We start from the raw sequence: 27999 nt of genomic DNA, 5'->3' as shown, positions 1-27999 counted from the left end.
AACGAGCAGTGCAGCAGTGTTTTCTTGCACTCATTCTTTGACTCATACTCTTTGTTTTCTTGTGCCTGTAGGAGCCGCCTGTATTCGTATTGCCGCACATTGCCGCAAGGATAATGGCGGTGAGAATGTCTTGTGCTTACGAAGTGTCGTCTCTGAAGATGTATAATTTTTGGTAAATGGTTCATCCATTCCAGTTTGTAGAGGCAGAGGGTCAACTACTCTTACTTTCTGACCGGTACTGGGACGATATTAATTCTGTTAAGGTTTCAAATGTTCAAATATTCAAGCGTTATGGTATAGGCCTACTTTGTCAGATTCAGGCACCCTGTTACCGGTACCAGAAGTATTTATATTAAAATAACATGTCCTGACTGACTGACTGACCGACTGACTGATTCATCATCGCCGAGCCGACTATTGAACACAAAGAAACGAAATTTTGAGGATACATTTATATTACAATGTAAGTGCTCACTAAGGGAGGATTTATGGATATTACGTCGCTAAGGGGATGAAATTTGAGGTTAATTTTTAAAACGAGTGTATCTATATCTCAAAAACTTAACAGTTTAAAGATGTGAAAATTGCGATTTGGAATATTCTTTAAAAATAAGGAAACGCGTAACTTTTTGTTTTCGGAAAATCCTCTTAAGAGGGGGGTGGGGGGGATTGAAAGGGGGCGAAAAAGAAGTTGAATACCTTTTATGAGGATACTTATATCTCAAAAAATGAAAATGTGACATTCTTTAAAATTGGCATATAAAATTATCTTTAAAAATAAACATGTAGGCCTATTCTTTTGTTTTTGGAAAATCATCTTAAGAGGGGCGGGGGGGAACAGGAGTGGCAAATGGGGTGAATTTTTAAAATGAGTATATCTACGATATACAGTACCTGAAAAACGTAACATGTTACAAACGTGAAAATTGGTATTTGGAATCTCCTGTAAAAGCAAAAGAACACACATAATTTGTTTTCTGAAATCCGCTTAAAGGGAAGTATTAAAGGGGGTGAATTTTTAAAATGAGCATACCTATAGGATATCTCAAAAACTTAACGTATTACAGACGTGACAATTGGTATTTTTAATCTCTCTTAAAAATAAAGTAACACACATTTTTTGTTTTTGGAAAAAAACACCTAAGGAGGGGTAAAATGACAGAAAAAGGGTTGAATTATTTTTATTAGGATGCTGATGTCTCCAAAACTGAAGATATTACAGGCATGAAAATTGGTGTTTGGAATCTCCTTTAAAAATAAACACTTATTTTTCTTTTCGGAAAATTCACTTAGGGGGTTGTAAAAAGGACTGGAAAAGGGGCTGAACTCTTTTTATGAGGATACTTATATTTCAAAAAACTGAAGATGTTAGACATCTTAGTCCTTGATCGACTTTGTTCCTTTCGTGCACTTTAGTATGTGGTATGTGTCACAATTTTTGCTGCACAGCACACACACCCAATGTACGTCTGGTTTGTGAAATCGCTCGTTAATACACAGCTTGTATTTGGAATCTCCTTTGAAAATAAAGAAACGCATAGGGGCCTAGGCTATTCTTTTGTTTTTGGAAAAATCCAATCAAGGGGGGATAAATTAATTGAAAAATGAGTTAAATTCTTTGTTTGAGGATACTTATATCTTGAAAACAAAGGATGTTGATGATGCTTGTTGTTTTAAGGGGCCCAACATCGAAGGTCATCGGCATACACATAGGATGTTACTGACTAGTGAATTGGTATTTGGAATCTCCTTTAAAAATAAAGACATACGTATGTTGTGGTGGGGGAGGGGGCGTCTAATCAACTCAGGGGGGTGTAAAAGGAGTTTAATTATATTTACCGGTATGAGGATACAAATAAGAAGTGGACTTAAAACAATACACCCAGGTTTTGACTGGGGGTTGAGGAATGGTGACAAAAATATGCATTTATATGAAGCCATTTGAATTTTGAAGTTAAAATATTTCAGATGATTTCCTAGGTGTTAAATAACAGAAGGTTTGAAAAACAAATTTAACCGCTCAGAGAGTTAAAAGGGGGTTAAGATCCGAAAACAAATATATTCATTCCTTCCTCCGAAACTGCTTAACGTATGAAGACAAAATTCTAATTCCAAATCCTAGGTGTGAATTAGGAAACATTTTTAACGTTCCAACCCTGAAGTGTTAAATGAGGTTAGATCTGCAAACAAAATTACTCATCACTCCAAAACCTCTTTTGTTTTTGAAAAATCCACTTAAGGTGCTGAAAAAATTGAAAAAATGGGTGAATTTTTAAAACGAGTATCGGTATATCCACAGTAAATGTTAAAAACTTAACATGTTAAAGACATGAAATTTGGTATTTGGAAAGTCCTTCAAAAATACAGGAACGTGTAGTATTTTTGTTTGGAAAAGGCACCTAAGTGGGGTTAAAATAAGTGAAAAAAATGTTGAAGTATTTTTATGAGGATATATGCCTATCTCAAAAACTGAAGATGTTACAGACGTGAAAATTGGTATTTGGAATCTCCTTTAAAAATAAAGAAACAATGAATTTTTTTTCTGAAAATCCATTCAGGTGGGTGTGGGGCTGGGGGAAGGATTGATAAAGAGGTCGAATTCTTTTTATGGGTTTACTTATACCTCAAAAACTGAAGATGTTACAGAAGTTGATATAGGCATTTGGAATCTCCTTTAAAAATAAAGAACATGTACTTTTTTGTTTTCGACTTGAGAGAAGACTGTTTCTCACATGTACAGATCTGTCGCATGGCATCTTAGCCCAGAAAGGCAATACCACAAACGTAGTTTGCGAAGTGTTTCTGGGGTAAATGGAACTCAATATTTCGGTGAGGTTTTATACTTTAGGGATGTTTAGATAATGTCTTAGTACAGTACTGAGGAACGATTACACTTTTATGAAATTACGAAATCCACGCGAGCGAAGCCGCGGTTAACTGCTAGTAAATAATAAGCCTACACTTTTGAATACTTGTGTATGTTGGGCTTATACTATCGTATCTTGTAGAATTTCAGTAGAACAGGAAAAGGTACCATAAACATATTTCAATTGCATGCATAACATGCTACTGATTAGTCCGTATGACTGAGATCTTTCTTTTGAAGTCAAATGAGTAATGTTTTATAAAATTGACATGCACTGTTTTATACACCCACTTACAAACGTTACAGTACAAATTCAGCACTGGGATTAATTTGGGAATCGGACAAACACTTCTTGAGAAAATGGAATGTATCAGAATGGGCTTCATTTGCCAACCAGGGGTTGGCCTGTTCGATTCGCGCGACGTATGAAACACGAACTATCTGTTGCCATGCAGATTTCCTTCACATTCTTCTGACTGCTAGGTATCTGCTCTACCCTGCTCATATATGATTTGACGCCTTTCATATTAAGTATGTTGACAGGTGAAAGAAAAATTGATATGCGATGGCTTCTAAGGGACAACATTATTACCCTGACATGACATTAAACCACACAGGACCGATCGAGCTAGCTGCACGATACAGTCCGTGTGCCTGTTAGCGTGCGTTCGGGTTCGGGAGATGGTAGGTTCGAACTCTACCATCGGCAACCCAGAAGATGGTTTTCTATGGTTTTCTATTTTCATGCCAAACGCAGGGATTGCATTTTAATTAAGGCCATGGCCACTGCCTTTCCAGTCCTAGGCCTTTCGTATTCCACCGTCGCCAAAATACCACCTGAGTTAGTGTAAACACTAGAAAAAAAAAAAAAAGACTAGGTCTTGTCCATATGCATGACAAGGATAGCATCCGCATGGAGTTGTGGAAAAAGCAACAGAGAAAGAGGGAAGCATTAATAGAAAGAGAAAGAAGCCCATTATCAGGGATAGTAGTTAACATCACACTGAATGTTTGAAAGAGATGGTGGTAGTGGAAGTGAAAATGATTTAAAGAAGTACAACTAGTACAGCTGGGCAATCGCCACTTCCTAACACTAACCAGAAAGGAAAAAAGAAGTGGTTCGATCCTTCGAAGAAAGAGAACGGCTACGAAGGTCATGGAAATGAGTCTGTAGGCTTCGCAAGCCTAATACCGTCAGGATCAGAAAGGAACAAGTGTTGACTATGGGAAGTCTGATAGAAAAGGAAACCCATCGCACATCTACTTTTCCTTTACCTGTTACCTACAGCAATATTTAAGATGTTAAATCATACCTTTTATTATAGTGTATTTATGGGCACAGTAGAGTGAATACCTAACCGCCAGAATAAGGCTTGTGTTTCATACTTAGCGCTAATTGAGCAGAGCAGTTCCGGCTGGCAAACAAAGCATGTTTGAATACATTCAATTTTCTTGAGAAGTACTTGTCCGATTTTTAAAATAATCATGCTGCTGAATTCATGATGTTTGTAAGTTTAAATCTAGGTGTAGAAAACTATGTAGTTATATTTGAAAAAACAAAGTTAGTGCCATCTTCTCAGCAGATATTGACTGCCTGGAAAAGTACTGCAAGTCTGCTTATTATGAACCCCTTGGTGGTACTATTACCACCTAGACCTGTGAATATACTAGCTAAGGATATTTGTTCTCAGCCATGTCGAACCATCTTGGCATCCTGGGAATCGAAGTTATCCAAACTCCCAACAAGCTGAGAGCAATTAAGAAAACTGCTGTGGGGCGCTCCTCTTTCCAAACTTACGGAGAGAGCCCGTGGTGTTGTGTAGACTGAGGATAGATTATGGTAGATATACGCACTCATCTCTTAAAGAGGGACGACCCCCCAGTGTGTTCTTGCAGTGCTGAATTCACCATGACCCACTCTCTCTGGCCTAATTGCTCATAATGCAAGATATTTTTTTTCCATATTGTCAAATTTGAACAGTTTTTTTATTCTTATCAAGAAAATGTTCTACCTTTACAATACTTAGAAGTTTATTCTTTAAAATAAAATTAGAGGAACATGTTTTGTCCCTTTTGGCGACATCTTCAGCCCTGAAATTTAAAAGTTAATGATACAATACCAACATGCGACGTAGGAGGCTTAAGTTCTACAGACACCTACAACGAATGGACAGCAGCAGGCTTCCCAGGACGATCTTCTCTTTGGTTAAAAACTACAAGACTGGAAGCTTGTGGCTTAATGAACTACAGAAGGACTTGGATTCGGCTGGGATTTCAGACATTGATATAGAAGTTCGTTCCAAAATTTGTGCTGTGGTACAGTCTTGGACCCCACCACCTAGAGTCCCTAGAAGTCGGAAGCCCCTTTCACAGGAGAGAAAGGAGAAATTATCAGCAGGGCTCAAGAGATATTGGGAACGAAGAAGAGCATTGAGGAAGAACTAGTCATCAGCACTCCTTAGTGGGCTTAAATCAATAATAATAATAAAAATAATAAAATGTCTTCAATAAAAATTACATTCTATGATAATCTGTTTAAAATGTTTTTTCTTTGTGTTTCATTGAACCATATTTGGTAACAGTAATCAAAATTCTTCACTTATAAGCTTGTTGTTGAGTGAACCATTTGATAAAGTTTTGTCTAGAATCAGTGAGTTACTAGTAAAATGCTGAAGGACTAATTGATGTACAGTCTTAGTTTTTTCCCTACTGTTTTTATTAAAGTTCGTTCTGTTGATGAATAAACAAATTTTTATAGATTCGAGAGATTTTGTCTGTAGGCTTGTATGTGCCAGGATTTGTTATGAAAAGATCATGTGTAATAATGGTAATTTTCTCACTGGTCAGTTCTTGTATTGGGTTGGGTTTTTGAGAATTTTGATTACATGTTACCAAACGTGGTTCTTTGAGAACAAAGTTTGTAGAAAAATATTTGGCCCATGGTTTGATCCTATCTCTCAAAGCTGGCAGAAAAGATCTAATTATGAGATTTACACCCTCTCTCAACAAGACACTAAAATGGGTGCGATAGAATCCAACAGACTGCTCTGGGCTGAACATGTACTGAGGATGTAGGATAACAGAGCACCAGTAGATCTATACAAGGAATCTTTTAATGGGAAAAGAACTTCAGGAAGACCCCAAAGCACCTGGAAGAAGGTATGCCGGACCCTCCAAATCAATAACTGGGAAGAGCAGGCTCAAGATCGAAAAAGATGGAAGAGGATTGCGAGATCGGCACGGGAACTTCAAGTCCCTCAGAAGCCTACGGAGTGAGTGTAAATGTGGTTCTATGAAGAAAAAAATGAAAAAAAAAACAAACCATTTAAATAGATTATCATAGATAGTATTTTTGTTGAGGTCATATATTTTATTTTTAGATATGTTTGTACCTTTACTACCTTTATCTTTTAACTTTTCATGCAACGTGATGCTGAAGGTGTTCCCAAAAAGTACAAAACATGTTCCTCTAATTTTATTTTAAAGAATCAACTTCTAAGTATTGTAAAAGTGGAACTTTTTGTTGACACGAATCAAAAACTTTCTGGACTATGACAGAACCTCTGCCTGCAGGAGACACTCTTACTAGCCAATAACACAACTGCTGCTGATTTTGTCATTCATTTTATGTGTAAGAGTAGATTAATCAAGGGCATTTAAATTTCAAGTGTTCTGTAACTCGAACTTTCAATCCCTTTTTATAAGTTTGTGACCTTTTCAGCTTAATACATTATTTAAAAACATTTTCAAGTTTTTCTGCAGAGTAAATAAATTCATGTTTTAGTTTTCCTTTCACATGTAATTTGTTCAGAGAAGATGGTTGCATAGTTGTACTTCCTCTTTAAAAAATTTTTGAAAAAATAATTAGATAACGTGCGCCATTGTCATTTTACCAGCTGCTGAAGTTAGCCAATCAGATTGCTTCGCGAGCAAATTCAAACGGGCTCTACGAGGCGGTGTTGCTATTCTCCACATGGTTTAAGACCGGCTCGAGAGCACCAATCGAAGAAAAAACTTAGCAAGAGGAGGGATTTTTAACACGGATCTCTGAGATGACAGGATCGTGCCATAGGAAGTACGCTGCGGTGACAGCAGCTGAAACCCACGGTGTGTTTGTTTGATGCAGATTTCTTGGCATGACTCTGAAGCCAGTCTTAATCCATGTGCTGATTTAGCAACACTGCCTTGCAAACCTTATTTGAATTCGTCTGCGAAGAGATCTGATTGGCTAACTTAAGCAGCTGATAAAACAACAATGGCATGAGATATCAAATTTAAAAAAAAAAATTATTTACCAGCATGAACAACCCTCTGACGCTCATATACCAGGTTCATTTTGTTTCACACTGCTCTGTATATCCAATAACTACATTACAATAGTTCTAGAATGGAATTGTGCACATCTAGTACAAAGATACAGAAATAACCAGAGTTGGGAAGTAATTGAGTAAAAGACTTTTAGTAATTTTTGCTTATAATCGTTACTTTTCTTAAACATTATTTTTATTCATAGGTAATTTACTTCCTGAAATCAAATTGTAATTGTTACATTATAGTAAACAACGCACATTGCATGGAAGCAGAAACGGGAAGAAATTTAGTGATGATGAATATAACTTTATCAGTTCTGCTGTAGCTACACTAGCACTGGACAAGGTACCTACTTTCTTACCTCTCCAGTACATCCTACAATATCCATCACTTCTGGGAATGTTCTTAAAATTAAACACAAATATTCCTTCAAATGCCCCTGTAGAGCATCTTTTCAGTAAATGAAAAACTGTACTTTGCCCTAAGAGGTCAACGCTCAGCAAGACTTCGGTGGTATGTTCTGAGCTGTCAGTGGAGAGAAGGCGTGGAATTACATTAGTAGACAAATGAAATGGCGTATGGCTTTTAGTGCCGGGAATGTCCGAGGACATGTTCGGCTCGCCAGGTGCAGGTCTTTTGATTTGACTCCCGTGGGCGACCTGTGCGTCGTGATGAGGATGAAATGATGATGAAGACGACACATACACCCAGCCCCTGTGCCATCAAAATTAACCAATGATGGTTAAAATTGTCGATCCTGTCGGGAATCGAACCCGGGACCCCAGTGTCCAAAGGCCAGGACACTAACCATTTAGCCATAGAGCTGGACAGTAGACGAATAATTTTGAGCGATGTTTTTAAAAGCAGGAAGGAACGAAGATGTTAGTAGGAAGTACATATCTAAAGTATTTTAATATACTAGTCTTATAATAAAAATAAATGTATGAGAAAAATACTTTTACATTCAAGTTTTACCATTATGAAGATAAAATTGGAATTCAAGAAGACATATTGGAGCAAATATTCATTTATAGAAAGAGGAGTCAGGGATTGGAATAACTTACCAAGGGAGATGTTCAATAAATTTCCAAATTCTTTGCAATTATTAAGAAAAGGCTAGGAAAACAACAGATAGGGAATCTGCCACATGGGCGACTGCCCTAAATTCAGATCAGTGGTGATTGGATTGATTGATTGATTGATGAGAACTTCAAAAACCAATTATTTTGTAATGTAATAGGGAAATATGTAAAATGCATTTACTAAATATAATATCAGTTATGGGAGAAAAGTGAATTTGAAAGTTCCAAGGTATCATATTCATTTTAGTCTCACTTAGTGATGATAGCCACTTGATGTTTAAAAAAAAGAAGTATCTTCTTCCTTGAAAACTCTGGTATTGTTCCAGCCTCATGCTAAAAAAAAAAACCACGGGAATTTCCTTAACTGTCATTACAAGAATTAGGCCTAGGCCCCTAATTGTAGTTTTACTGATTACTTGTTGAAAAAAATAATTTGTAATAGAGTACAGTAGATTCCCCCCAGTTCAGCCACCTCTAGGCCAGACTAATGGACAATATTCTATAAATACCATTATTCAGCTTAAGTGAAAATATAGTGGGTATATAAAGAACCTATTATAAGGCAATTAGTATTAATGTGTCTTTACCAAGTTCACTCACCCAAAATGAGTTGATGTCTTCATACACTGTTGAAGTTTCACTCCCAATGAGAGATAAACACTGTAGGTGGAAAATTAAATGCAGAAAAAACTATTACAAAAATTCAGAATTTTAATATGTAAAGGTACACTAACACTTCATATAAACATCCCAGGCTGTCTTAAACAAAAGGAACTCCCATTACAGTATAGTACTGTGTCATAAACACAGCAGAATTCAAAAATTAAAAGAAATCGGTTTTCCTTTTCTGTTTTTTGTGTCAGTTGCTTTTTCTTTTTACAAGCAAAATCACGCAACTTCTTTATAAGCATTACATCAACTGCTGTCTGCTACTCGAGATAAGTCGCTGCTGATTGTAAAGCTGCACTTCAGTTAATTTTCCCCTCTTCATTTTCTTCTTCTTCATAATCGACTTCTACTTCTTTGTTCTACCGAATAACAGCTTGCACAATTTCTTCGTGAAGGAGGCGTGGCTCAACGACAGGTGCCGGCCGAACTAACCGAGGGAGTCTACTGTAAAATATTTTGCAGGTAACTGTAAATCAGTCCAATTTTTTGGGGGGTACTTCTCCCATCACCGGAAATAACCTGATGATTATCTTATGACATCAGTGTCATAAATGCGTGGTACTGGTATCCGACATTTCCATAAGGAAACTTAATTCAAATATACATCCACAGGCAATTTAATGTTAAGTTAGGACACGTTTCGAACCTTGTATGGATCATCTTCAACTAACGTAAAAAATACGAGAGGGGGGATCAAATGTAAACAAGATTTAATTTTTTATATAAATTCATTTATTGAAAAACACAAAGCAATTACGATTTATTTTTCCACATAGTTCCCTGCTTTGGAAATGCATTTGTCCCAGCGTATGGGAAGCTTTTTGATGCCCTCGCCGTAAAAAGTACAGGGTCGTGTCACCAGTGATTTGCGCACGAAGTCTTCCACACTCTCGTCATCTTCAAATCGTTGCCCTCCTAGAGCCTCTTTAAGTGGTCCGAACAAATGGAAATTGCAGGGCGATAAGTCCGGGCTGTAAGGAGGATGATCATGTATAGTCCAGTGCATTTCCTGTAGCTTGGAGACAGTTAGAATTGCAGTATGGAGCCGCGCATTGTCGTGGAGGAGGATGACCTGTCGAATCGATCGGTCTCTTCTTTTCTGGTGAGATGAAAACCTCGCCTTGTTCAAGAGCTTGCAGTAGTAAGCTGCACTGATTGTGCGTCACTCATGGAAAAAAATCAATCTTCAATAATGTCTTTAACCGCACAAATGTTTTCGTCTGTAATGCTGGTCCGAGGACGGCGATCGTGTTGCCGATTTTCCACACGTTCTCGTCCTTCCTTGAACTTCTTATACCAGGCAAACACACGCATCCTTGATGATGTTTGATCACTAAACTGTGTAGTCAGTCTCTGGCAAACTCCTTCACGAGCAAGCAAATTTTATAATTATGTGTTGCGCAGTGGAGGGGTGCACCTGTTGCACCGACATCGTGAGAGTTACTGACGGAACGGTGGGAAATATCTAACAGCACGCTTTCTCCACTCCTAATGGTTCCGCCTAAACATAGCAGAAGTGCGGGGCCAGTCCTACCAACTGTTGATGTTCAGGAACAAAAATCCCGTTTATATTTGATCGACCTTCGTACAAATTAAAATTAACAGAGTACAAAGACATTTAAAATAAAAATAAAACACACCATTTAGAACATTTTATAAAAATTATTGCTTTTTTTGTGTCTGCTTTTTAGATAACACCAAAAGAATAAGATTTTATCCTCTTTGTAGACATGTCCAGAAAAATGGAATCTTCCCTCGTCAAACGTAAATATTAGTTGCAGTGGTGGTGATTTTTGTTTTAAGAGGGAGTACTGTACACCTGGGCAACCATCCTCTATTAACACTAATCAGAAGGAAAATGTTTTAAGGTGTCCGACACTTCTAAAAATGAAGGTACGGGTCAAGGAAAGATAAGGGCCACGAAGGGCGTGAAGATGAAAGACTCCCCAGGATTTGCGAACCTAATACTGTTTGGGTCGGAAAAGAATGAGTTGACCAAGGCAGGTCAAATGGGATAGATGAAAGTGAGTAGCCTGGCACAAGTAAATGGAAGCAATGCCAGGAGTCAGCTAAGGTTCCGATGGTCGCCCTCTGTATCCAAATTCCCATTGTAAACACTTTCACAAAACCACTTAAGCTACAGAACCTTATTCTTGTGGCAAAATTTGTCTGAAGTTCCTGCATAAACCTTATTTGTTATGGCCGAAATATTCAGCAGCCTGATCATTTTGTGGGCAGATTCCTTTGATATGTTCATTTCCTGTGCCAGACGATTAAGTTATTCTGAGACTGCTTCTAAGTTTTTCTTAATTTAAAATGTGTCTTTTCAGTTTCATCTGTGCGTCTCATACTGAACCTCTTGTGCGCCACTTTTTCTTAAACTTCGAACGCAAGGTTTTGCAGGAATGCTAGTCAGGTTATTTGCAAGCACTTCTCCAAATTCATCTTCTATAACTATCTTCTTTTTTGGTAATATTATAGCATATAAATTCGCTGTTCAATCAGATAAGTTACTTAAAACACAAGCAACAGTTGTACTCACATTCCCATACAATTCTCAGAAGCAACTAACTCCTGGGATGTTTTGTCACTTCTATCCTCACACTGCAGTTGAGAGAATCAGAAGTTGGTCAGCAGCAGAATGATGCGAAGTTTCCTCATAAAACAAGAGCGCTGTATATTCCTAATCATGTTCCTGTCGTTCTATATGTAACTATAAACAATGTAAAATAACTTTTTTGTTCTGGTTGCTAGACAGAGCTAATCTGTTACTCTTGTTTGCTGCAGGAGGAAAATGAAACCCAGGATGTATGACACTGTTCCTCAGTTCTGGATTTACGCTCCAGAAATAACTATCAACAGCACAGCTACTAAATCCAGCCATACTTCAGCTTTTTTCTTTGGGCTTGTGCTAGCTAGTCTGCTTGTGATTGGAGGCATTGAACTAAATCCTGGACCATTTGATAAGGTATGATATCTGAAAAAACAATGTAGTTTTTAGTTTTGTTAATATTACTTCATAAATGTAGCCATGTTCTTCGGACATATCTACAGAATGAACCTGGCAAGACTGACCAATCAGATAATTAGATTTTTTGAGATCCGGAAAACTACAGTGCGCTGGTACCAGGAGGTGAAGAAGGACCTGGAAGAAATGGGAATACAAGAAATGGAAATCAGCAACAGGTATGCTTACAAGTCGAGGATCAAAGCACACCAAGAGGCATCAAGAAAAGTTTGATCCTGTACCCATGCGCCGCGGACGGAAGGAAGGAGGAGATTGCAGAGTGAAAGTATGAAGGAGAACTGGACGAGGATTAAAGTCCAGAAACAGAGGAAGCTGAATTCGAATTAACGTGGTCCATAGTCAGTCAAAATGAAAGAAGAAGAAGAAGAAATGTAGTTGTACTAAAAGATATAGGAACTTGAAGAGGAACTCATAAGATAAATGCAATTGGATACTTTACTGTAGAAAGGTGGAAAGTGCCAAACTCATGAAAAATGTGATTAGTGGTTTCAAAGGTGCACAATACCGAGGAGGATTACATGTGAACAGGTCTATGTCCTCTGAGAACTCCATTCAGTTATAAATGCTGCTGCTAGGTGGCAATAGTGCTAAGTTGCCTGATGATTTCTTTGCACCATTCAGTTTTTGTTTCTCTTTTCTGGCTTTATAAATGTATGCATAGGTTTATATTCTGTCCTATTTTTCAAACAATTGCTCTTCAAAATATAAGGTATGTATATATGTATGTTGGGTATTCAGCCCGAAAGCTGGTTTAATCCTCCACAGCTTCACCAACAGTTGTCATAGACAGCCTAGGTGTCACTGAATAGGCATGCTAGGGAAATGAGGAGTGAGGTAGTTTCCTGTTGCTTTCCTCACTGAGCCAGAAGTTGCTATTACATATTAGTCTGCCAAGCCCACTGAAATGCATGCAACAACTGACAACTGAGATTTTCACACCATTCATAACAGGGACTGGCTGCATAAGGAATGGTATTACTAGCATCACTTGTATACCGGCCACTTTCATGTTGTCAAAGCCAAGGATGATACTGAGACAGTAAGGGCCGTTTTCCCCAAATGAATTTAAACTAGGTTTATTTTAATCTGGTTTAAGTCTGAGTTTAAACTAATATTCATTTTCCCCATATTGGTTTAAACTTTGTATCAAGTTTAAACTTGGTTCAAAGTTAAACCTTCTATATTGTAGGTTTAAACTGCTGTTTATATTCAACCTTCTTGACATTTTATTAACGTATCTGTGATTTTCCTAGTAGAAGGGTTAGTTTTGACTACCAGTACTGCAGCACTTTAATAGAAAACGTACTAAAATTATAACCTAGTATTAGCATTAGAAAAATGGGAGATTTTATTGAAGTCTTTGGTTAAATAGGAAATAATTTTAATGTGCATGTGAGGTTACGAAGCCACATTCCAACAAAAGTTTACAATCTTGGAAAATCGGATGTAACGGAGTTTTTTTGATGGATTTATAATTCATAAGCGAACAGCAAGGATTGTCTAGTATCGAAGAAGGATTCATTTAAAACGTCAACTGCACGAAATAATGCTATTTCGCTAGAAGCAATGATTCTGGTTGCTTTAAGATATGATGCAGCAGACATTTTTCTTATTAACAACAGGGACCACAGACCTTAAATTGCAGTCTCCTTATAATATTATATACTGTAAAATACTGTTGGTGGTATGAATACTGTAATGTGAAGCATAAACATTTTCCTACATAACTCGTGCAATACGTCCACCCTCCATGCTATGTCTGGTGGCTGTGGTCGTTAAAGCGTTAGGTCAGCATTGTCCGAATCTGTGACTAGACGGTTCGAATCCAATTTGTCAAAAATATTTTTACCATCAGAATGTTGACCGGCACGGTAGGAGAGGCGGTGGTATACAATTTCTAATCGCTAGATTATATATTTATAGGATCAGAAAGACAATAAAGTGTTTCATGCTTGCTAGTAAACTTGTAATAGAATAAATTATAGTTAAGAATGTTTCGTCGTAACTATTGCCAGCATACCAGCAATAGAAATATTAATGCTATAGGGAGAAGTGTTATGCATACAGTACGACATATCGCGAACTTGGTTATGTTATAAACAAATATGGAATCAAGTAATACATCTCCAAATAATATATCCTCAGTGGTCTGTCTGCTGGATCCAAGGTTTGTGAGATTGATCCTGGCCGAGGGCGATGGATTTTAATAGGAGATAGATCCCGAGCATGCTTGGAATTTGTTTACTTGAAATTCACATAAATGTTGATTTTCTGAGGAAAGGAATACCGTAGGTGTTGTAAACAAGGTTGGGTTTACAAAAAACACAACTTCTTTATTTGCTTCACATGTAAAATTACAATATTTACACTAACAAAACTGAAAGTTATCTCGAAGCAAATTGAACTATGAATGTGGAGAAAGTCTGTCTTTGTACACTATATACACGTTGGAGTATTCACGTTCACTACTATTTCGGAAAGATAGTCCTTGTGACATGAAAAGTTCTTGATAGTCGAAAACTATCAGAAGCACTGACGTAAATATCTCAGAGAGTCCTTCCTTGTTGAAATGTCTGAGTTCATTAACGTAAGTTCAATGACTGAAGAGTTCCTACTTAGCGAAACTAAGTTGATAATGGGAGCTTGCATTAGCTAGGGAATGATAGTGGCATATAATGGTAAGACTGGGCATGGACAGCGGAATAGGCAAGAGGAGCGGTGACCCGAGGTGAGACCTCTTACTGCCAGAAATTCAGTCCACCTGGCCGAAGCACATTTTCAAGAGGAGTAGCCTCCGTGCTCGACGTAGGGTGTATTCTGGAGCTGGACACCGGGGTCAGTGGGCGTCTGGACAGGCTAGGAGCTCCTTTTTATAGCACACACGACGTTCCAGGCACGCGCACTGCAGGCTGCGCGTCGAGGCTCGAAGAATAACACACTGGCACGCGTGTAGCTGGCTGGCGGATCGAGAAGGGAGCGACGGACATACAACAGTAGGCCTATTGCTGAAAGACCAGGATTTTAATATTTCAACATTCCCGTGTGTTCCATAAGACAATACAGACATCAAAAGACACGTATTAGGCCCACGGTACTTATTTATGGTAAAGCATGACAGAGAAAAATAAGAAATAAAAGTGCGTTCCAAGAAATTGTAGACAGCAATGGGTAAAATTATATGACACATCACTTCGCACAAATGTAAACAATTTATTTGTCAGTAAAGCTAATGTCCCGCCGAATTTCTTCTTTATTCACTACGTACGATAGCATTAATTCGCCACAAACAGCTGATATTATTACAAAAATGTTGGTCATTGAATTACTTGGCTCTGATTGGCCAATTCCAATCGACTATTCCTTCAGTGCAGCCAACGTTAGCGCCAACGACAGCTCGCCCATTTAAACTAAACGAGTGTCAGAAATTGGTGGAGAAAATGGACCCAAGTTTAAACTAGGTACTAAAGTTAAACGGGTTTAATTTATGCTAGGTTTAACTTGATTTGGAGAAAATGGCCCTAACAGATTTATTCTAGCCCATACCTGAAGACATAGCGCACTGTAAACACTACATCTCGCCAGCAAAGGCGTACAAATATTGCATAATATTATCATATATGAAGCCTCCGTGGTTCAGGCGGCAGCGCATCGGCCTCTCACCGCTGAGTTCCGTGGTTTACATCCCGGTCACTCCATGTGAGATTTGTGCTGGACAAAGTGGAGGCAGGACAGGTTTTTCTCCGGATACTCCGGTTTTCCCTGTCATTCCAGCAACACTTTCCATTATCATTTCATCTGTCAGTCATTAATCATTGCCCTAGAGGAGTGCATCAGGCTTCGGCAGCCGGCACATTTCCTATACTCGCCGCTAGATGGGGTCTTCATTCATTCCATCCCTGACCTGGTCACGGACTGGAAAACAGGTTGTAAGTTTTCATTCATTTTCATTATCATGTGCAGTCATATAACTCTGTCATATAAATTTAAAACTTGCATTAGTTTGTGCATCTTTCATGTGCACTTGATATGACTACCATCATGACATGAAGTTATAATGAATTCAAATTTGGGACTTCCACTGAAACACCCTGAACATTTACTTTATTATTATTATTATTATTATTATTATTATTATTATTATTATTATTATTATTATAAGATCCCGCCTGGTGGCTATGATCGTTAAGGCTTTGAAGTCTAAATGGTTTGACACCATGGTTAGCCGGTTCACCAGGCGAGTTGGCTGTGCGGTTAGAGGTGCGCAGCTGTGAGCTTGCGTCCGGGAGATAGTGGGTTCAAGCCCCACTGTCGGCGGCACTGAAGATGGTTTCCATGGTTTCCCATTTTCATACCAGGCAAATTCTGGGGCTGTACATTAATTAAGGCCACAGCAGATTCCTTCCCAATCCTAGGCTTTCCTATCCCGTCGTCGCCATAAGACCTACTGTATCTGTGACGGTGCAACGTAAAGCAAGTTGTTAGCTGTTTCCAGTCCCGTTGGTCGAAAAAAATTTACAGTCAATGTTGGCCAGCATGGTAGGGTAGGTGGTGTTATAAAATTCCTTCTCAGTAGATTGCGTGCCAAAAGCCTGGATTAAATTCCAAAACTCTCCGCAATGCTCATGTGGAGTGAGGGCACTGTTGATGGTGATTCGTCCGTCGGAGGGGACGTTAAGCCTTGAGCAGACCCCTTGTTGCTGTTTGACAGGAGTAGGCTACGTGCTGACACCGGGTTTCACCCTCTCCCTTCCTACTATCTTATAACGTCATTCATTTCATCTCATTAATTTCTCTGATGAGGTTGTCATCAGGAAGGGCATCTGGTCATAAAAACCCACCACAACATATTCATCTCGCCTCATACCTGACCCCATAGAGAAACAGGACAAAAAATAAAAATAAATTATTATTATTTATCAGCAGGCTTGCTGCTGCTCATTGCACTTGTACCAATTTCTAAGAAACATTCTCGTGGTACTTAAATTGTTCTGCTAGATTTTATAAACTTAACACAAATTCATATCTGAACTATGTGGATAATTATTTATAGTTCCGTTTCTATGAGTTTCGACTTGACGGTTAACTGGAAGTCAGACAGTGGTGCCAAATTGTTACGTGTACAAACAGCTGGTTCGCGACATACAACACAAATGGAAATGTATACAGGTCTACTCAAATACAAGTCTAGAAATAATTATTCTTTGTTGCAACATCATAACTCACATAAAATGAACAGTAACACACAAGACATTTAGGATAAGGCTATAAGATAAAAATAGACCATTTCTCGAACAAATAAAATGTGAGAAAATTAAATTAAATTTCTCCTTCCATCTAGAAGAGCTTGAATTTCTGATAGATTCAGTTTCTCTTAACACTTTGAAGATGAGCGCCGTATGTAGACGGAAATGTTCCGCTGAGGACGAACGATTATCGGCGTTGGATTCCATTGCTTATATATGTGCTTCAGCGTACTACAAACGTTAGCAGAGTGCTGGAACTCGCTCTGCAATGCTTGTAGTTCATTAAAGAAATACCAGGTTGCAGCACATGATCAGAACCTAATTCTATTATGATACTAAGTTGGTACTACCGAGGCAGCTTCAAAGCCACATGGTCTCACGCGGCCAACCACTAGAGCCAGTGTCCACAATTAATGTATTTTCTTCATTTCTCAGTGATTAGTATTTTACCCCTTCCTGCAACCAGGTCGACGTAAAGGATTCCCAGCCAGCTTCTTAGGGAATATCATAGTTTGGTTCAATTTAACGTGGGATCCGAGAAAAAGACTGTTGTGTCGATCACTATATCATCAATCTCCATCTTGCTGATGGACGTCTCCATCCGTCACCTTGGTAATGACATCCAGCTCGTAGATGCGAAAACTTATTTCTAGCTATCTTATCCTACCATAATCCTTATAAATAATACACCAAGTTAATCATTACTTCTAACTATTTATTAAACATAATGATTCGAAGGAAAGAAGTAGGAAGAGAAAAATATTGTTCTGTACAAATAGTTTTCTTTGATTATATAAGCAACCACTGAACTGCTGATTCTTCATTTGTACAACTAGCCTACGTATCTTACATTCTACTTGCTTCATATCCATAATTGAAATAAGTTCATTTCTTCCTTAATATGCTTTCTTATAAATTAAACTGGTCAATTATCGTCTACATCTAGCAATTCTTATCATTCAAAACCTATTTATCCTATTCATTTTTGGTCTACTCCTCTAACTGAAAACTGGAGTTTAGGATCACATTCAACCAATATTATGTCCTTTAATATCATCAGTACAACGTCGTACATAAGGTATCGTCTACTTAGATTGAACAATCTGAACCTGTTCTGATCTAAATTGTTTTTATCTGAAGTTTCTATCTGAATTTTTATTATTTGACATCTTTATTATCTGAAATTATATTATCTGGAATCTTATTATGACCTCCGTTGATTTCTTGGGTTTCGGAATGCTCAATAAATTTCTTGTATATAGCTAATATTTGCTGTTGTCAAGTTATCATTATCAATGAAATATTTCCACACCTATCATTCATGTGTTAAATTCTTATATCACATTAACGCGAGAGGTCGCACCCGCGGCAATTTGCTGCACTTTTAAATATTTGTTAATAATTTCGTTGCTAGCCACTGTAGGGCTTAGGGCTCTCGTTTTATCCCTGCCCTCCCTCTCTCTCACCTGACGTTGATTATCGTCAGTGAATTGCCTGCTGCGTTCCGGAGTAGTTTAAGTTTTCTTTCACTCTCACATCTGCTGCGGCATATTGCCTTCATGCGACCTCTCTCATAGTGCATTCTTACATGACTGCATTTCCAAGAAAAGTGAAGTGTGGTGCTGTAGTTTTATCTTGAATTGTAACCAAATCATTCATTAAAATGTACAAATGGAAACGTTGCGTCAATTTGCTCACGCGCGACCTCTCGCGGTCTTTAAAAACTCTCGTAACTTTACCAGATTTTGCGACAAAGTTCATTAATTTTTTTACATTCAGAAAATATTGTTACTGGGTAATTATGTTAGTACTAGTCGAAAGGCGATTACACAGGGTACATATTAATATTTTTGTCAGAGCATTCACCGCCAAAGGAAAATAGCAGCTCATTGAAGCGTGAGCAATTTGCCTTCACGCGACCTCTCGCGTTCTAAAACGGGTGCGACCTCTCGCGTTCTAAAACGGGTGCGACCTCTCGCGTGTTAACAAATTTCATTATGCCAAATCAATTTTACACTAAACATAAATTAGCATTAGAACTCGAATATGTGCCAATATGACGTATTGTGCTTCCTTCCTTGGTGATACTATAAGCTGACCTCTATATATATTCTATTGTGCAATTTTACTGAATTACTTCATAACCTCGATCTTAACTTGATTTGGGAAAGAGTAGTTCTGAATGTGTCGATTAATCCTATTAGAATCCATTATATCATTATCTACTTCAGCTATGAGCAGACTAGGGTACGTTACTATGAGTTTTTATGTAAGATGAGAATACGCTGTGATACTCTTTTCTCGACATCAACCTTGCCATACAATAACTATCCAATATGGTCCTACTCTTGTGTGCCATTTAATATCACACTTCTTCTTTCCTCGCAATTACTGACGGATGCACCTTCGTACCTTTTACATTTCCATATATATTATTCAATTCAACTCTATCACTTCGTAGTCAATGCTTCTCTCATCTCAAATCTTCTTAATAACCTGTCATTCTTCATAACATTACAATTCCCTCAACGTTATTGCTTCTACACTTGCCCATAATTCACATAGGATCTATCTCTTTGTATTATATAGCCATCGTTCTGTCTATCAATATTATCTCCTAGAAGCCATCTAAATTTCATACAGCATGTGTTCTTCCCAAAACTCTTTGAATTTCAACAACATAGCCCTTCCATATGATTTGGGATCTTATATCTATACGTAATACACTCTCTTATGGCATTAACAAAACTGTAGCTAAGATTGGAATTTGCTTATAATGATGTCGCTTTGTACACCAGTATACATATTGACTAGCACAATTATCATTCATAAGTTTACATGAAATAGGTTAGTTCTATAGTTCATATTTGGCAGATAGGTTATATGTCACTTGCAATTGAGCTATAGTAATATTCTCTAACTAATGACACATAGAATTTTGAAAACAAGAAACTGATCTCGCTTCCTTCGCCCCTCTGAGATGGTCTCTTCTTCTCAGCTGCTACATGTGATCCTCGGGGCTGGTAGCTGGTCTTCCGAACGTCATCTTTGGTCACGATGAGTCATTTTGAGCCAAATTATGTAATCTTGGGCAATCCATTCCCACGTCTTAGAAAGACTCCATGGTGTCAAGCTCGTTCATGAAATCATAAGATACAATTCGAATGACATGGTACATGGTGATGCTGTTCATTTAGCTTCTAATATACTTATATCTCCAACTATTTAGGACGGAGATATATATATATATATATTCTGGTTATTGACTCTAAATTCTCTTGGCTAATGTGAATATTAAGTAGTTGGTTCAGCTCTTTCTCTTCTTGTAGTGGATTGCCTAAAGTTGCGTGAAGTGCTCATGTTTTCTCCCGATGTCACAGTCCAGTTTTTCAAAATTTTTTCCTTGAAATATTGGATTGTCTTCCCATACTTCTCACTGTATGCTAGTTGGTTAGAATTCATCAGTCTTCTCTTAAATGAGTTTCCTTGATTTATCGCGATGATTTGAAATTATATGTTTTCCTCTCAGCTTACTTGCATGTTTCTCTCGGTAGAAAGTGATTAAGAAGTAATTTTTTTTTTTTTAAACAATCCAGATCCCGTTTCGAGGTCTTTTACATGGCCCTCATGATTCCATGCCTTCTGCTATGATGTAAGTCTGGGTCTCTGTGACATTTTACGTTCATTTACTCTGAAGTCACTGCCGGCCATTGTATCTGTTACAAACCATTACTCTAGTCATTGTTCTGTATTGAAAAACAGCTATATCACTAAGTTTACACAAGGAGTATTTTATTACACCGCCTATTCAATACAATTCATTCCACAGTTACGTGGTTAAATGAACATAGAAACTACCAGATTTTAAGGTACATGTTTTGCCCCTCTTTTACTGGACATCATTAGCCTTATTCAATACTAAAACAAAATTTGGTTTGAGGACCTTATCGTATTTACGTAACCAGTACCTACAAACTCTTACTAGTGTTGACACTGCGGATTGATTTTTACAGTACCAAGATATTACATAAAACATATGTACACACAGTAAAATCACTTTGAAAAATTAAAATTTTCATCTAAAAGAATTTTGTGACATTGTTTCTTAAAAATAAATCATGTCTGACTCTGAAATGGATCCTCTTCATAAGAAGCTTAAACAATAATATGTAACGCTTGAACCACACCCCTCCCTTACCGGTAGTATAGGATATAATATAATACGCACATCGGGAGATTCGAGGCGTGGACCGCGACTAGGAAGGGCCAAAGACACAGCCCTGAACTGGAAATGTCCCTCATTTAAAAAAACAAGAATGAGACTAAAACTACTAGCAATAAAATTCAAAATAAATTTAAATGAGGGTTTATTGATATAATTAAATTCAAAAGAAACCAAAAGATTTAGCCAGCAATTAAAGAAAAACAAAACTACGTACTTGTACACTGTTTATCCAATTGGCGTGCTGATACTCATGCCTGACCACAGCTTTTCAAGAAAGCAAGCATAAATTATTCGTGCGACGGATCACCGTCTGAAATATTTTGCTATATAATATGGTAATAGGAATATAATCTGCACAGATCAGGTCTGTCATTCTTTCAGCGAGATTAATTTTAAAACTTCACATACGCATCTATTTAACTTCACATCACCACAACAATGACCACATATCAAAGGATGTAAGCATCGATTTTCATTGTTCTTCTCAATCTCCCGATCGCCAGGACTGATTTCTTGAGTTTCAGTAATTCTCATATTATTTTAAACTCCCAAGCGTTCCCTTGCTGTATTGATATATGGCTGAGTATGGCTGGTCGATAGTAGTACTAATAATCACAACCGAATGGCAGTACGGGCCATGGTGGCCAGCTTTGTGCTCCACTTTGGTCTATAATACAGTCAAATACATAATATAAGTTTAGGAAGTGGAAGTCGCAAAGAAGTAACCTAACCTCGAAAGTAGCACGCCATACACATCTACCTGGGGCAGGACCTGCATAAGTGCTCGTGTTACGTCACGTAGTGCTTCTTGGTTGTATGTCTTAATATTTGTTTTGGCCAAAATGTTAAAAAAGAAATATGAAGCCCTTATAAGGAAGAGTTTGCATGTTTCAGTGAATCTAGGAAGGGACCAAGGTTCACATTCTGTACTGTATATAGGTGTGATTTTTCAGTTGCGCATGGCGGGTAGTGTGATGTACTCAAACATGTGCAAACGAGAAACATAAGGAGAGTGTCCATTGTGTAGAAAGAAACCAGAAACTGAACTTTTCATGTAGAAACCAAGATGTAAATCCTGTTAACGAATGCCGAGGCTTTATTTACGGATTCTCGTAGAACATAACCTGCCTGTAAATTGTGCTAACTATATGGGCAGCGGCTATCATTACAGAAATGTGGATGGAAGAAAGGGCGAAAATTGAATCACATTTACAAGTGAATGCATTTTCTGTTGCTACTGCTGTTAGCAATAAAACAGACTTGAAAATATATCCTATTGTTGTAACATTTTTTATGCCTGAACTCAATGAAATTCAGTGTTGTCTACTCATTGTGCCTAATTTAGAAGGGGATGCTACTGGAGCAAACATTGCCAGTCTTTTGCTTTCAGCTTTTCAGGAATTCCGCATTCCATTAGAAATCTGTGTAGTTCTTGGTGCTGATAATGCTCCAGTAATGATAGGATAAAAGAATGGTGTGGCAGGATGTTTGAAGTGGGAAAATTGTAACATAATCATCGTAGGCTGATCTTGTCACCTAATTAATCTTGCTGCATAAAAGGGTGCGGTGTGCTTGCCTGTAAATATAGATATATCTGGAAAAGGAGTGAAAAGAGGAAAGAAAAGTTCAGAGAATTTCAGACTTTACACAACACAGAGATGAGGAAAATTCTGAAGCATATTCCTACTCGATGCAGTGTTCTCCCTAGGACCTTTCTAATGGGCACACTATCCAGCCATTTTCACTGACCGCCTGGCTGTCATAACCTAGATATCTGCTAGTTACATAATATTTCAAGTTGCTTTACGTCGCACCGACACAGATAGGTCTTATGGCAACGATGGGATAGGAAAGTGCTAGGAGTGGGAAGAAACCGGTCATGGCCTTAAGGTACAGCCTTAATTGGTGTGAAAATGGGAAACCACAGAAAACCATCTTCAGTGCTGCCGACAGTGGGGTTCGAACTCATTTCCTAAATTCAACCTCTCAGCTGCGTGCTCCTAGCTCGCTCGGTTTACGTAATATTAATAAATATTTCAGTCATTGAAAACCTACAAACTGTTTTCCAGTTAGTGACCGGGTCAGGGATGGAATGAATGAAGACCCCATCTTGCGGCGAGGATAGGAATTGTGCCAGCTGCCGAAGCCTGTCGCACTCATCGGGGGCAATGATTAATGACTGACAGATGAAATGAAATGATAGTGGAGAATGTTGCTGGAATGAAAGACGACAGGAGAAATCAGAGGAGCTGGGGAAAACCTGTTCTGCCTCCATTTTGTCCAGCACAAATCTCACATGGAGTGACCGAGATTTGAACCACGGAACCCAGCACTGAGAGGCTGCCGCCTGAGCCACGGAGGCTACCCATGTTTCAGTCGTATGTTCCAAATTAAAATGTAAACACTGTAAAACTGTTTATTTAAATGAAAAATCTTCATTATTGTCAGCATAATTGTGTGAGTTACATTAGAGTTCAGCTTGTATCTGGATTAGCGTGGAATCTCATAAGAGCACTTGATTCCGCGGGACGTAACAAACCCGCCTGGCTCTCCACAGCAATCGAGTGATTATTAATGAGCAGTAGAACACTAGAACTTCAAAATACTCTGTTATGTCTTCTTTGTGATAACACTAAAATAGTACATTTTTGCAGTTAATGTTTACCCGTCTAACATTATTGTTAATGGCCTGAGGGGAATAAGTTGAAATTTTATAATATTCATTTTCTACGCAGTATTCCCCGCCCAGCTGCTCATTCCTGCCACCCAGCTAACAAAAGCAGATGTGTCTTGTTTGTCTGAAAAGGTGAAGCATTGTCATAACATTTCACCATACTCCTCAGATAAAAGGAAAACCCAGTCATCAGTTTCACCCCCCACCACCACAAAAAAAAAAAGGGGGAACATGACACCAAGATCTATGCTTTATCACATGAAGAATGACTTAATGTTCCTTTCATCAAATTTACATAAATCTTTTTGCCTTTTTCTCTCAAGTTTTATGAATATTTTTGAGAATCCAAACGTAGCTCTTCAGTCAAGTATGGCACATACCCACTTATTGAAGTCAATTTTGGGAGGAACTATGTGATGGCGCTGTTTGTGAAACCATGCATTATTAAAAGCTCCTCCTCCCTCCTTGATGTAGATTATCATACTCCAGCAAATCAAAAGGACGATTGTGATCTGATGATAGGGAACTCTGTATTTGATTTGGTGAACACTTTGAAGCTTGAAGAAAAGTGCATATTCTTTAAGTCTGTTAAGAAGTGTTTCCCTTCATCATGTGACTACATGGTGCACGAATTTCCGTTCAAAGAAGAGGTTTTAATTAATGCAGAAGTTGCAAATATTTCTGCTGTAAGTGTGGCATAATTTTCTAGCCTTAGATTTTTCATTAACACGTTTCCGAACATTCTGACTAGTGAAACGGAACTTTCAGATAAAGAAACAGATATTCTGTACTTCCAGTACTGTAACTTTCAGCTCGAAGAAACAGACCTGGCAAAAGGAAGAATTGATGTTCAGTGGGCATTGGTAGGTCAGATGAAATCAGCTGATGGGGTACTTAAATATGACAGATTCTCTAAGGTGATGCTTGTTATTTTATCAGTTCCACATAGCAATGCTGAATGTGAAAGGATTTTTAACAGAGTCACAAAAACAAAAACACAGTTCAGATCCTTGCTGTCTGAACAAACTTTGGAGAAACTTTTAACCTTAAAATCAGTTCAGCAAGCAGAGCAGAAATTTAGTTTTGAGTTTCTGGAGACGGCTAAGTCAGCTAAGGGTGAGAAGTCACATGTTCCTAACATTCAGGTATGTCCAGTATTTAGTATTCACATATAAATAATGAAAAATGTATATATGTAGGCTAAATAGCATTGGTAATGTATTGAATTATATTGAATTAGTACATGTTCTGCCATCAGTGATGTGTTGTAATATGTTGCGATTCACTGCCAAATTTCTCCTGATTCTTTACTTTTGAAAGTTGGCATGTGTGCGTTATTATCTTGTTACGGTCAAGCGAGAGTGAAACCTCAACAGATGATGCCGATAGTGACTAAGAAATGAGTGGTGTATTCCCTTTGTAGGATTTTTTCCTTCCTTAGGAAAAATTGAATCTGTCAGCAACACAAGCTCTTCTAGATGGTGAGTAGAAATTTTGTTTCATTTTATCGCATTTTATCTGATCAAGCATTGATCTATTTTTTTTTCTTATAGCCTTATCCTAAATATGTTAAGTGTTATTGTTCATCTTATGAGAGTTATGTGTGTTACTACAAAGAATAATTGATTCTGGCCTTGGAGTATATACATTTCTGTTCATGTTGTGTGTCGTGAATCAACTGTTTGTACTCATATGGAACTGTAATTATATTTATTTTTGTTTTCCCACAAGTTTTCATTGTTTGGCTTGATATAATTTCCCAAGTAACTACGCAAGATCTTTGAGTCTGAATCTTGTCAGAGATGAACTCATTATGTTATCAATGATATTCTTTGAATTTTCTGATTGCAGGCTCAGTGTGAACTGTGTGGTGCTGCCTATGAGTTGGTTACAGAGAACATGGAGGCCCGAGAAAAAGCTGTACGTGAAAAGGAGAAAGCTTTGGAAGAGCTGGAGAGAAGTCTAAGATACAGAGAAGGTCTAATAATTGAACAAGAGAACGCTTTGAAGAGAAGATCTTTGGAATGCAATGGAATTTCAAGTCCGGTAATTGTAACTAAGAAAGGTAGCCAAAAACCTGATATCAATTTGTCCGATCCTGATGCTCTCGCAAAGGCTGCAGCGGCAGGGCAGCTAGATACAGTGAGAGTTCTTTCGGAGAAGGGAGTAGATCTTAACCATAGAGATAAAAATGGTATGACGGCTCTGTTGCATGGAGCTGTAGTGGGCCATCTTGGTGTGGTACAGTTTCTGGTCTGGGCTGGTGCTGACGTCTACGTTCAGGATTATCTCGAACGTACAGCACTCCACTGGGCTGCCTCAAATGGTCACCGTGAAGTCGTACAGTTCCTCTTAGGAAAGACTGGGTTAGGTATGGAAATCCATGATAATGACAGGAGAACTGCATTTCATCTGGCAGTTATTAATGGACATCTGGACCTTGTGGAGGATCTAGTAGTAGCTGGTGCTGACATTAAAGTATCTGATAGTCATGGTAAAACAGCTTTGGATAGTGCAACAGAGAATGGGAATACGGAGATTGTAGAATATTTACTGCACTTTGGATATCCGGACCATGTAAAGAACAATGCTTTATTGATTGCTGCAGAATGTGGTCATGGTAGGATTGTGGAAGTTCTTCTTGAAGCAGGAGCGATGGAGGATTCTGTTGACGATACAGGAGAGACTGCTCTACATAAAGCAGCTGTAGGAGGCCACCTGCAGATTGTTCAGTGTTTAATAGAAGCTGGTTGCAACATTCACATCAAGACCAGCTGGGTATGTGGGGAAAGAACGGCACTTCATAAAGCAGCATATTATAATCATTTTGATATAATATACACATTGTTAGGGAATGGGGCAGATGTAAGCAGCACGGACAGTATGAAGGAGACTGCTCTCCACATTGCAGCTCGGAAAGGTCACCTTGAGGTGGCCCAGGTGTTAATCGAAGCCGGCAGTAATGTCAACGCCGAAAGCAGTTGGTACTGCAGAACTCCGCTCCATGATGCAGCAATCGGAGGTCATACCGAAATGGTTAAATTGCTCCTTAGTGAAGGTGCAGTCATGGAGGCGAGAACAAACAGAACGGAGACTCCTCTGTATTGCGCTGCAGAAAACGACCACTGCAGTGTGGTAGAGATACTGGTGCGAGTTGGCTGTAATGTGAAAGAGAGATGGAACTGGTTTAGAAGAACTCCTCTCCATCTAGCTGCTAGGAATGGGAACTTGGAAATGGTGAAATACCTCCTCAGGAATGGAGCTCTTCGAGATTGGTACGATATAGATGGACAGACTGCTCTCTTTTGTGCTGCTGAGAAAGGACATGTGGAGGTTGTGAAGTATCTTGTTGAAATTGGAGCTGATATTCGGCACAAAGATTTTTCCGGTAGGTCTGTTTTTGATGTAACTCCATCTGATGCTATTAAAGCAATGTGGAGCTCTTCAGTACAAAACCTTTAACAATTTATGAATATCATTGAATTAATGCCAATACAGTATTCTACAACTCAGGTTTGTAAAGAAGATTCCACCTTCCAATACTTAAATTTATTGGCTAACCTATGCAATTAATACATATGTTTAGCTTAATATCATGTCGTCTATATTAGTTCACTTTTCATTCCGTTTTTGGAACATCTTCAGCTAAGACAAAAATGTGTACATTACGAAAATTGACTCAAACAGATAAAACATTAGATGAATAAAAAACATAGCTTAAAAATATTCAGTTGCTTGGAGAAAAACAAATCTTGCTAACACTGTCATGTGGATTAGCAACACTAATGACGAATAATAAATTTTTGAGAAGTAAATTTTCATTGTTGACTTCAGTTCTGATAGGATTATCTATATGGACCAGAAGGAACTCCTTGAAGCCTTGTTGAAGTTAGGCTTCTGT

The 27999-nt window shown here is 38.2% G+C and overlaps 1 protein-coding gene across 1 annotated transcript; it reads left to right on the top strand.

Annotated features, from left to right (window-relative positions):
- Window positions 1–39: 39 nt before the first annotated feature.
- Window positions 40–27605, top strand: LOC136885626 (ankyrin repeat domain-containing protein 65). The gene is made up of 3 exons (XM_068230357.1): window positions 40–172; window positions 11716–11896; window positions 25950–27605. Exons 1-3 carry the CDS (start codon window positions 114–116, stop codon window positions 27558–27560), a joined length of 1851 nt encoding a protein of 616 aa, XP_068086458.1. The 5' UTR covers window positions 40–113; the 3' UTR covers window positions 27561–27605.
- The last annotated feature ends 394 nt before the right edge of the window (window positions 27606–27999 follow it).

This window comes from Anabrus simplex, chromosome 14, assembly GCF_040414725.1.
Source record: "Anabrus simplex isolate iqAnaSimp1 chromosome 14, ASM4041472v1, whole genome shotgun sequence".
Lineage (NCBI taxonomy): Eukaryota > Metazoa > Arthropoda > Insecta > Orthoptera > Tettigoniidae > Anabrus > Anabrus simplex.
The sequence above is the reverse complement of the archived record's forward strand: the minus strand, read 5'-3'. Positions and strand labels throughout refer to the sequence as shown.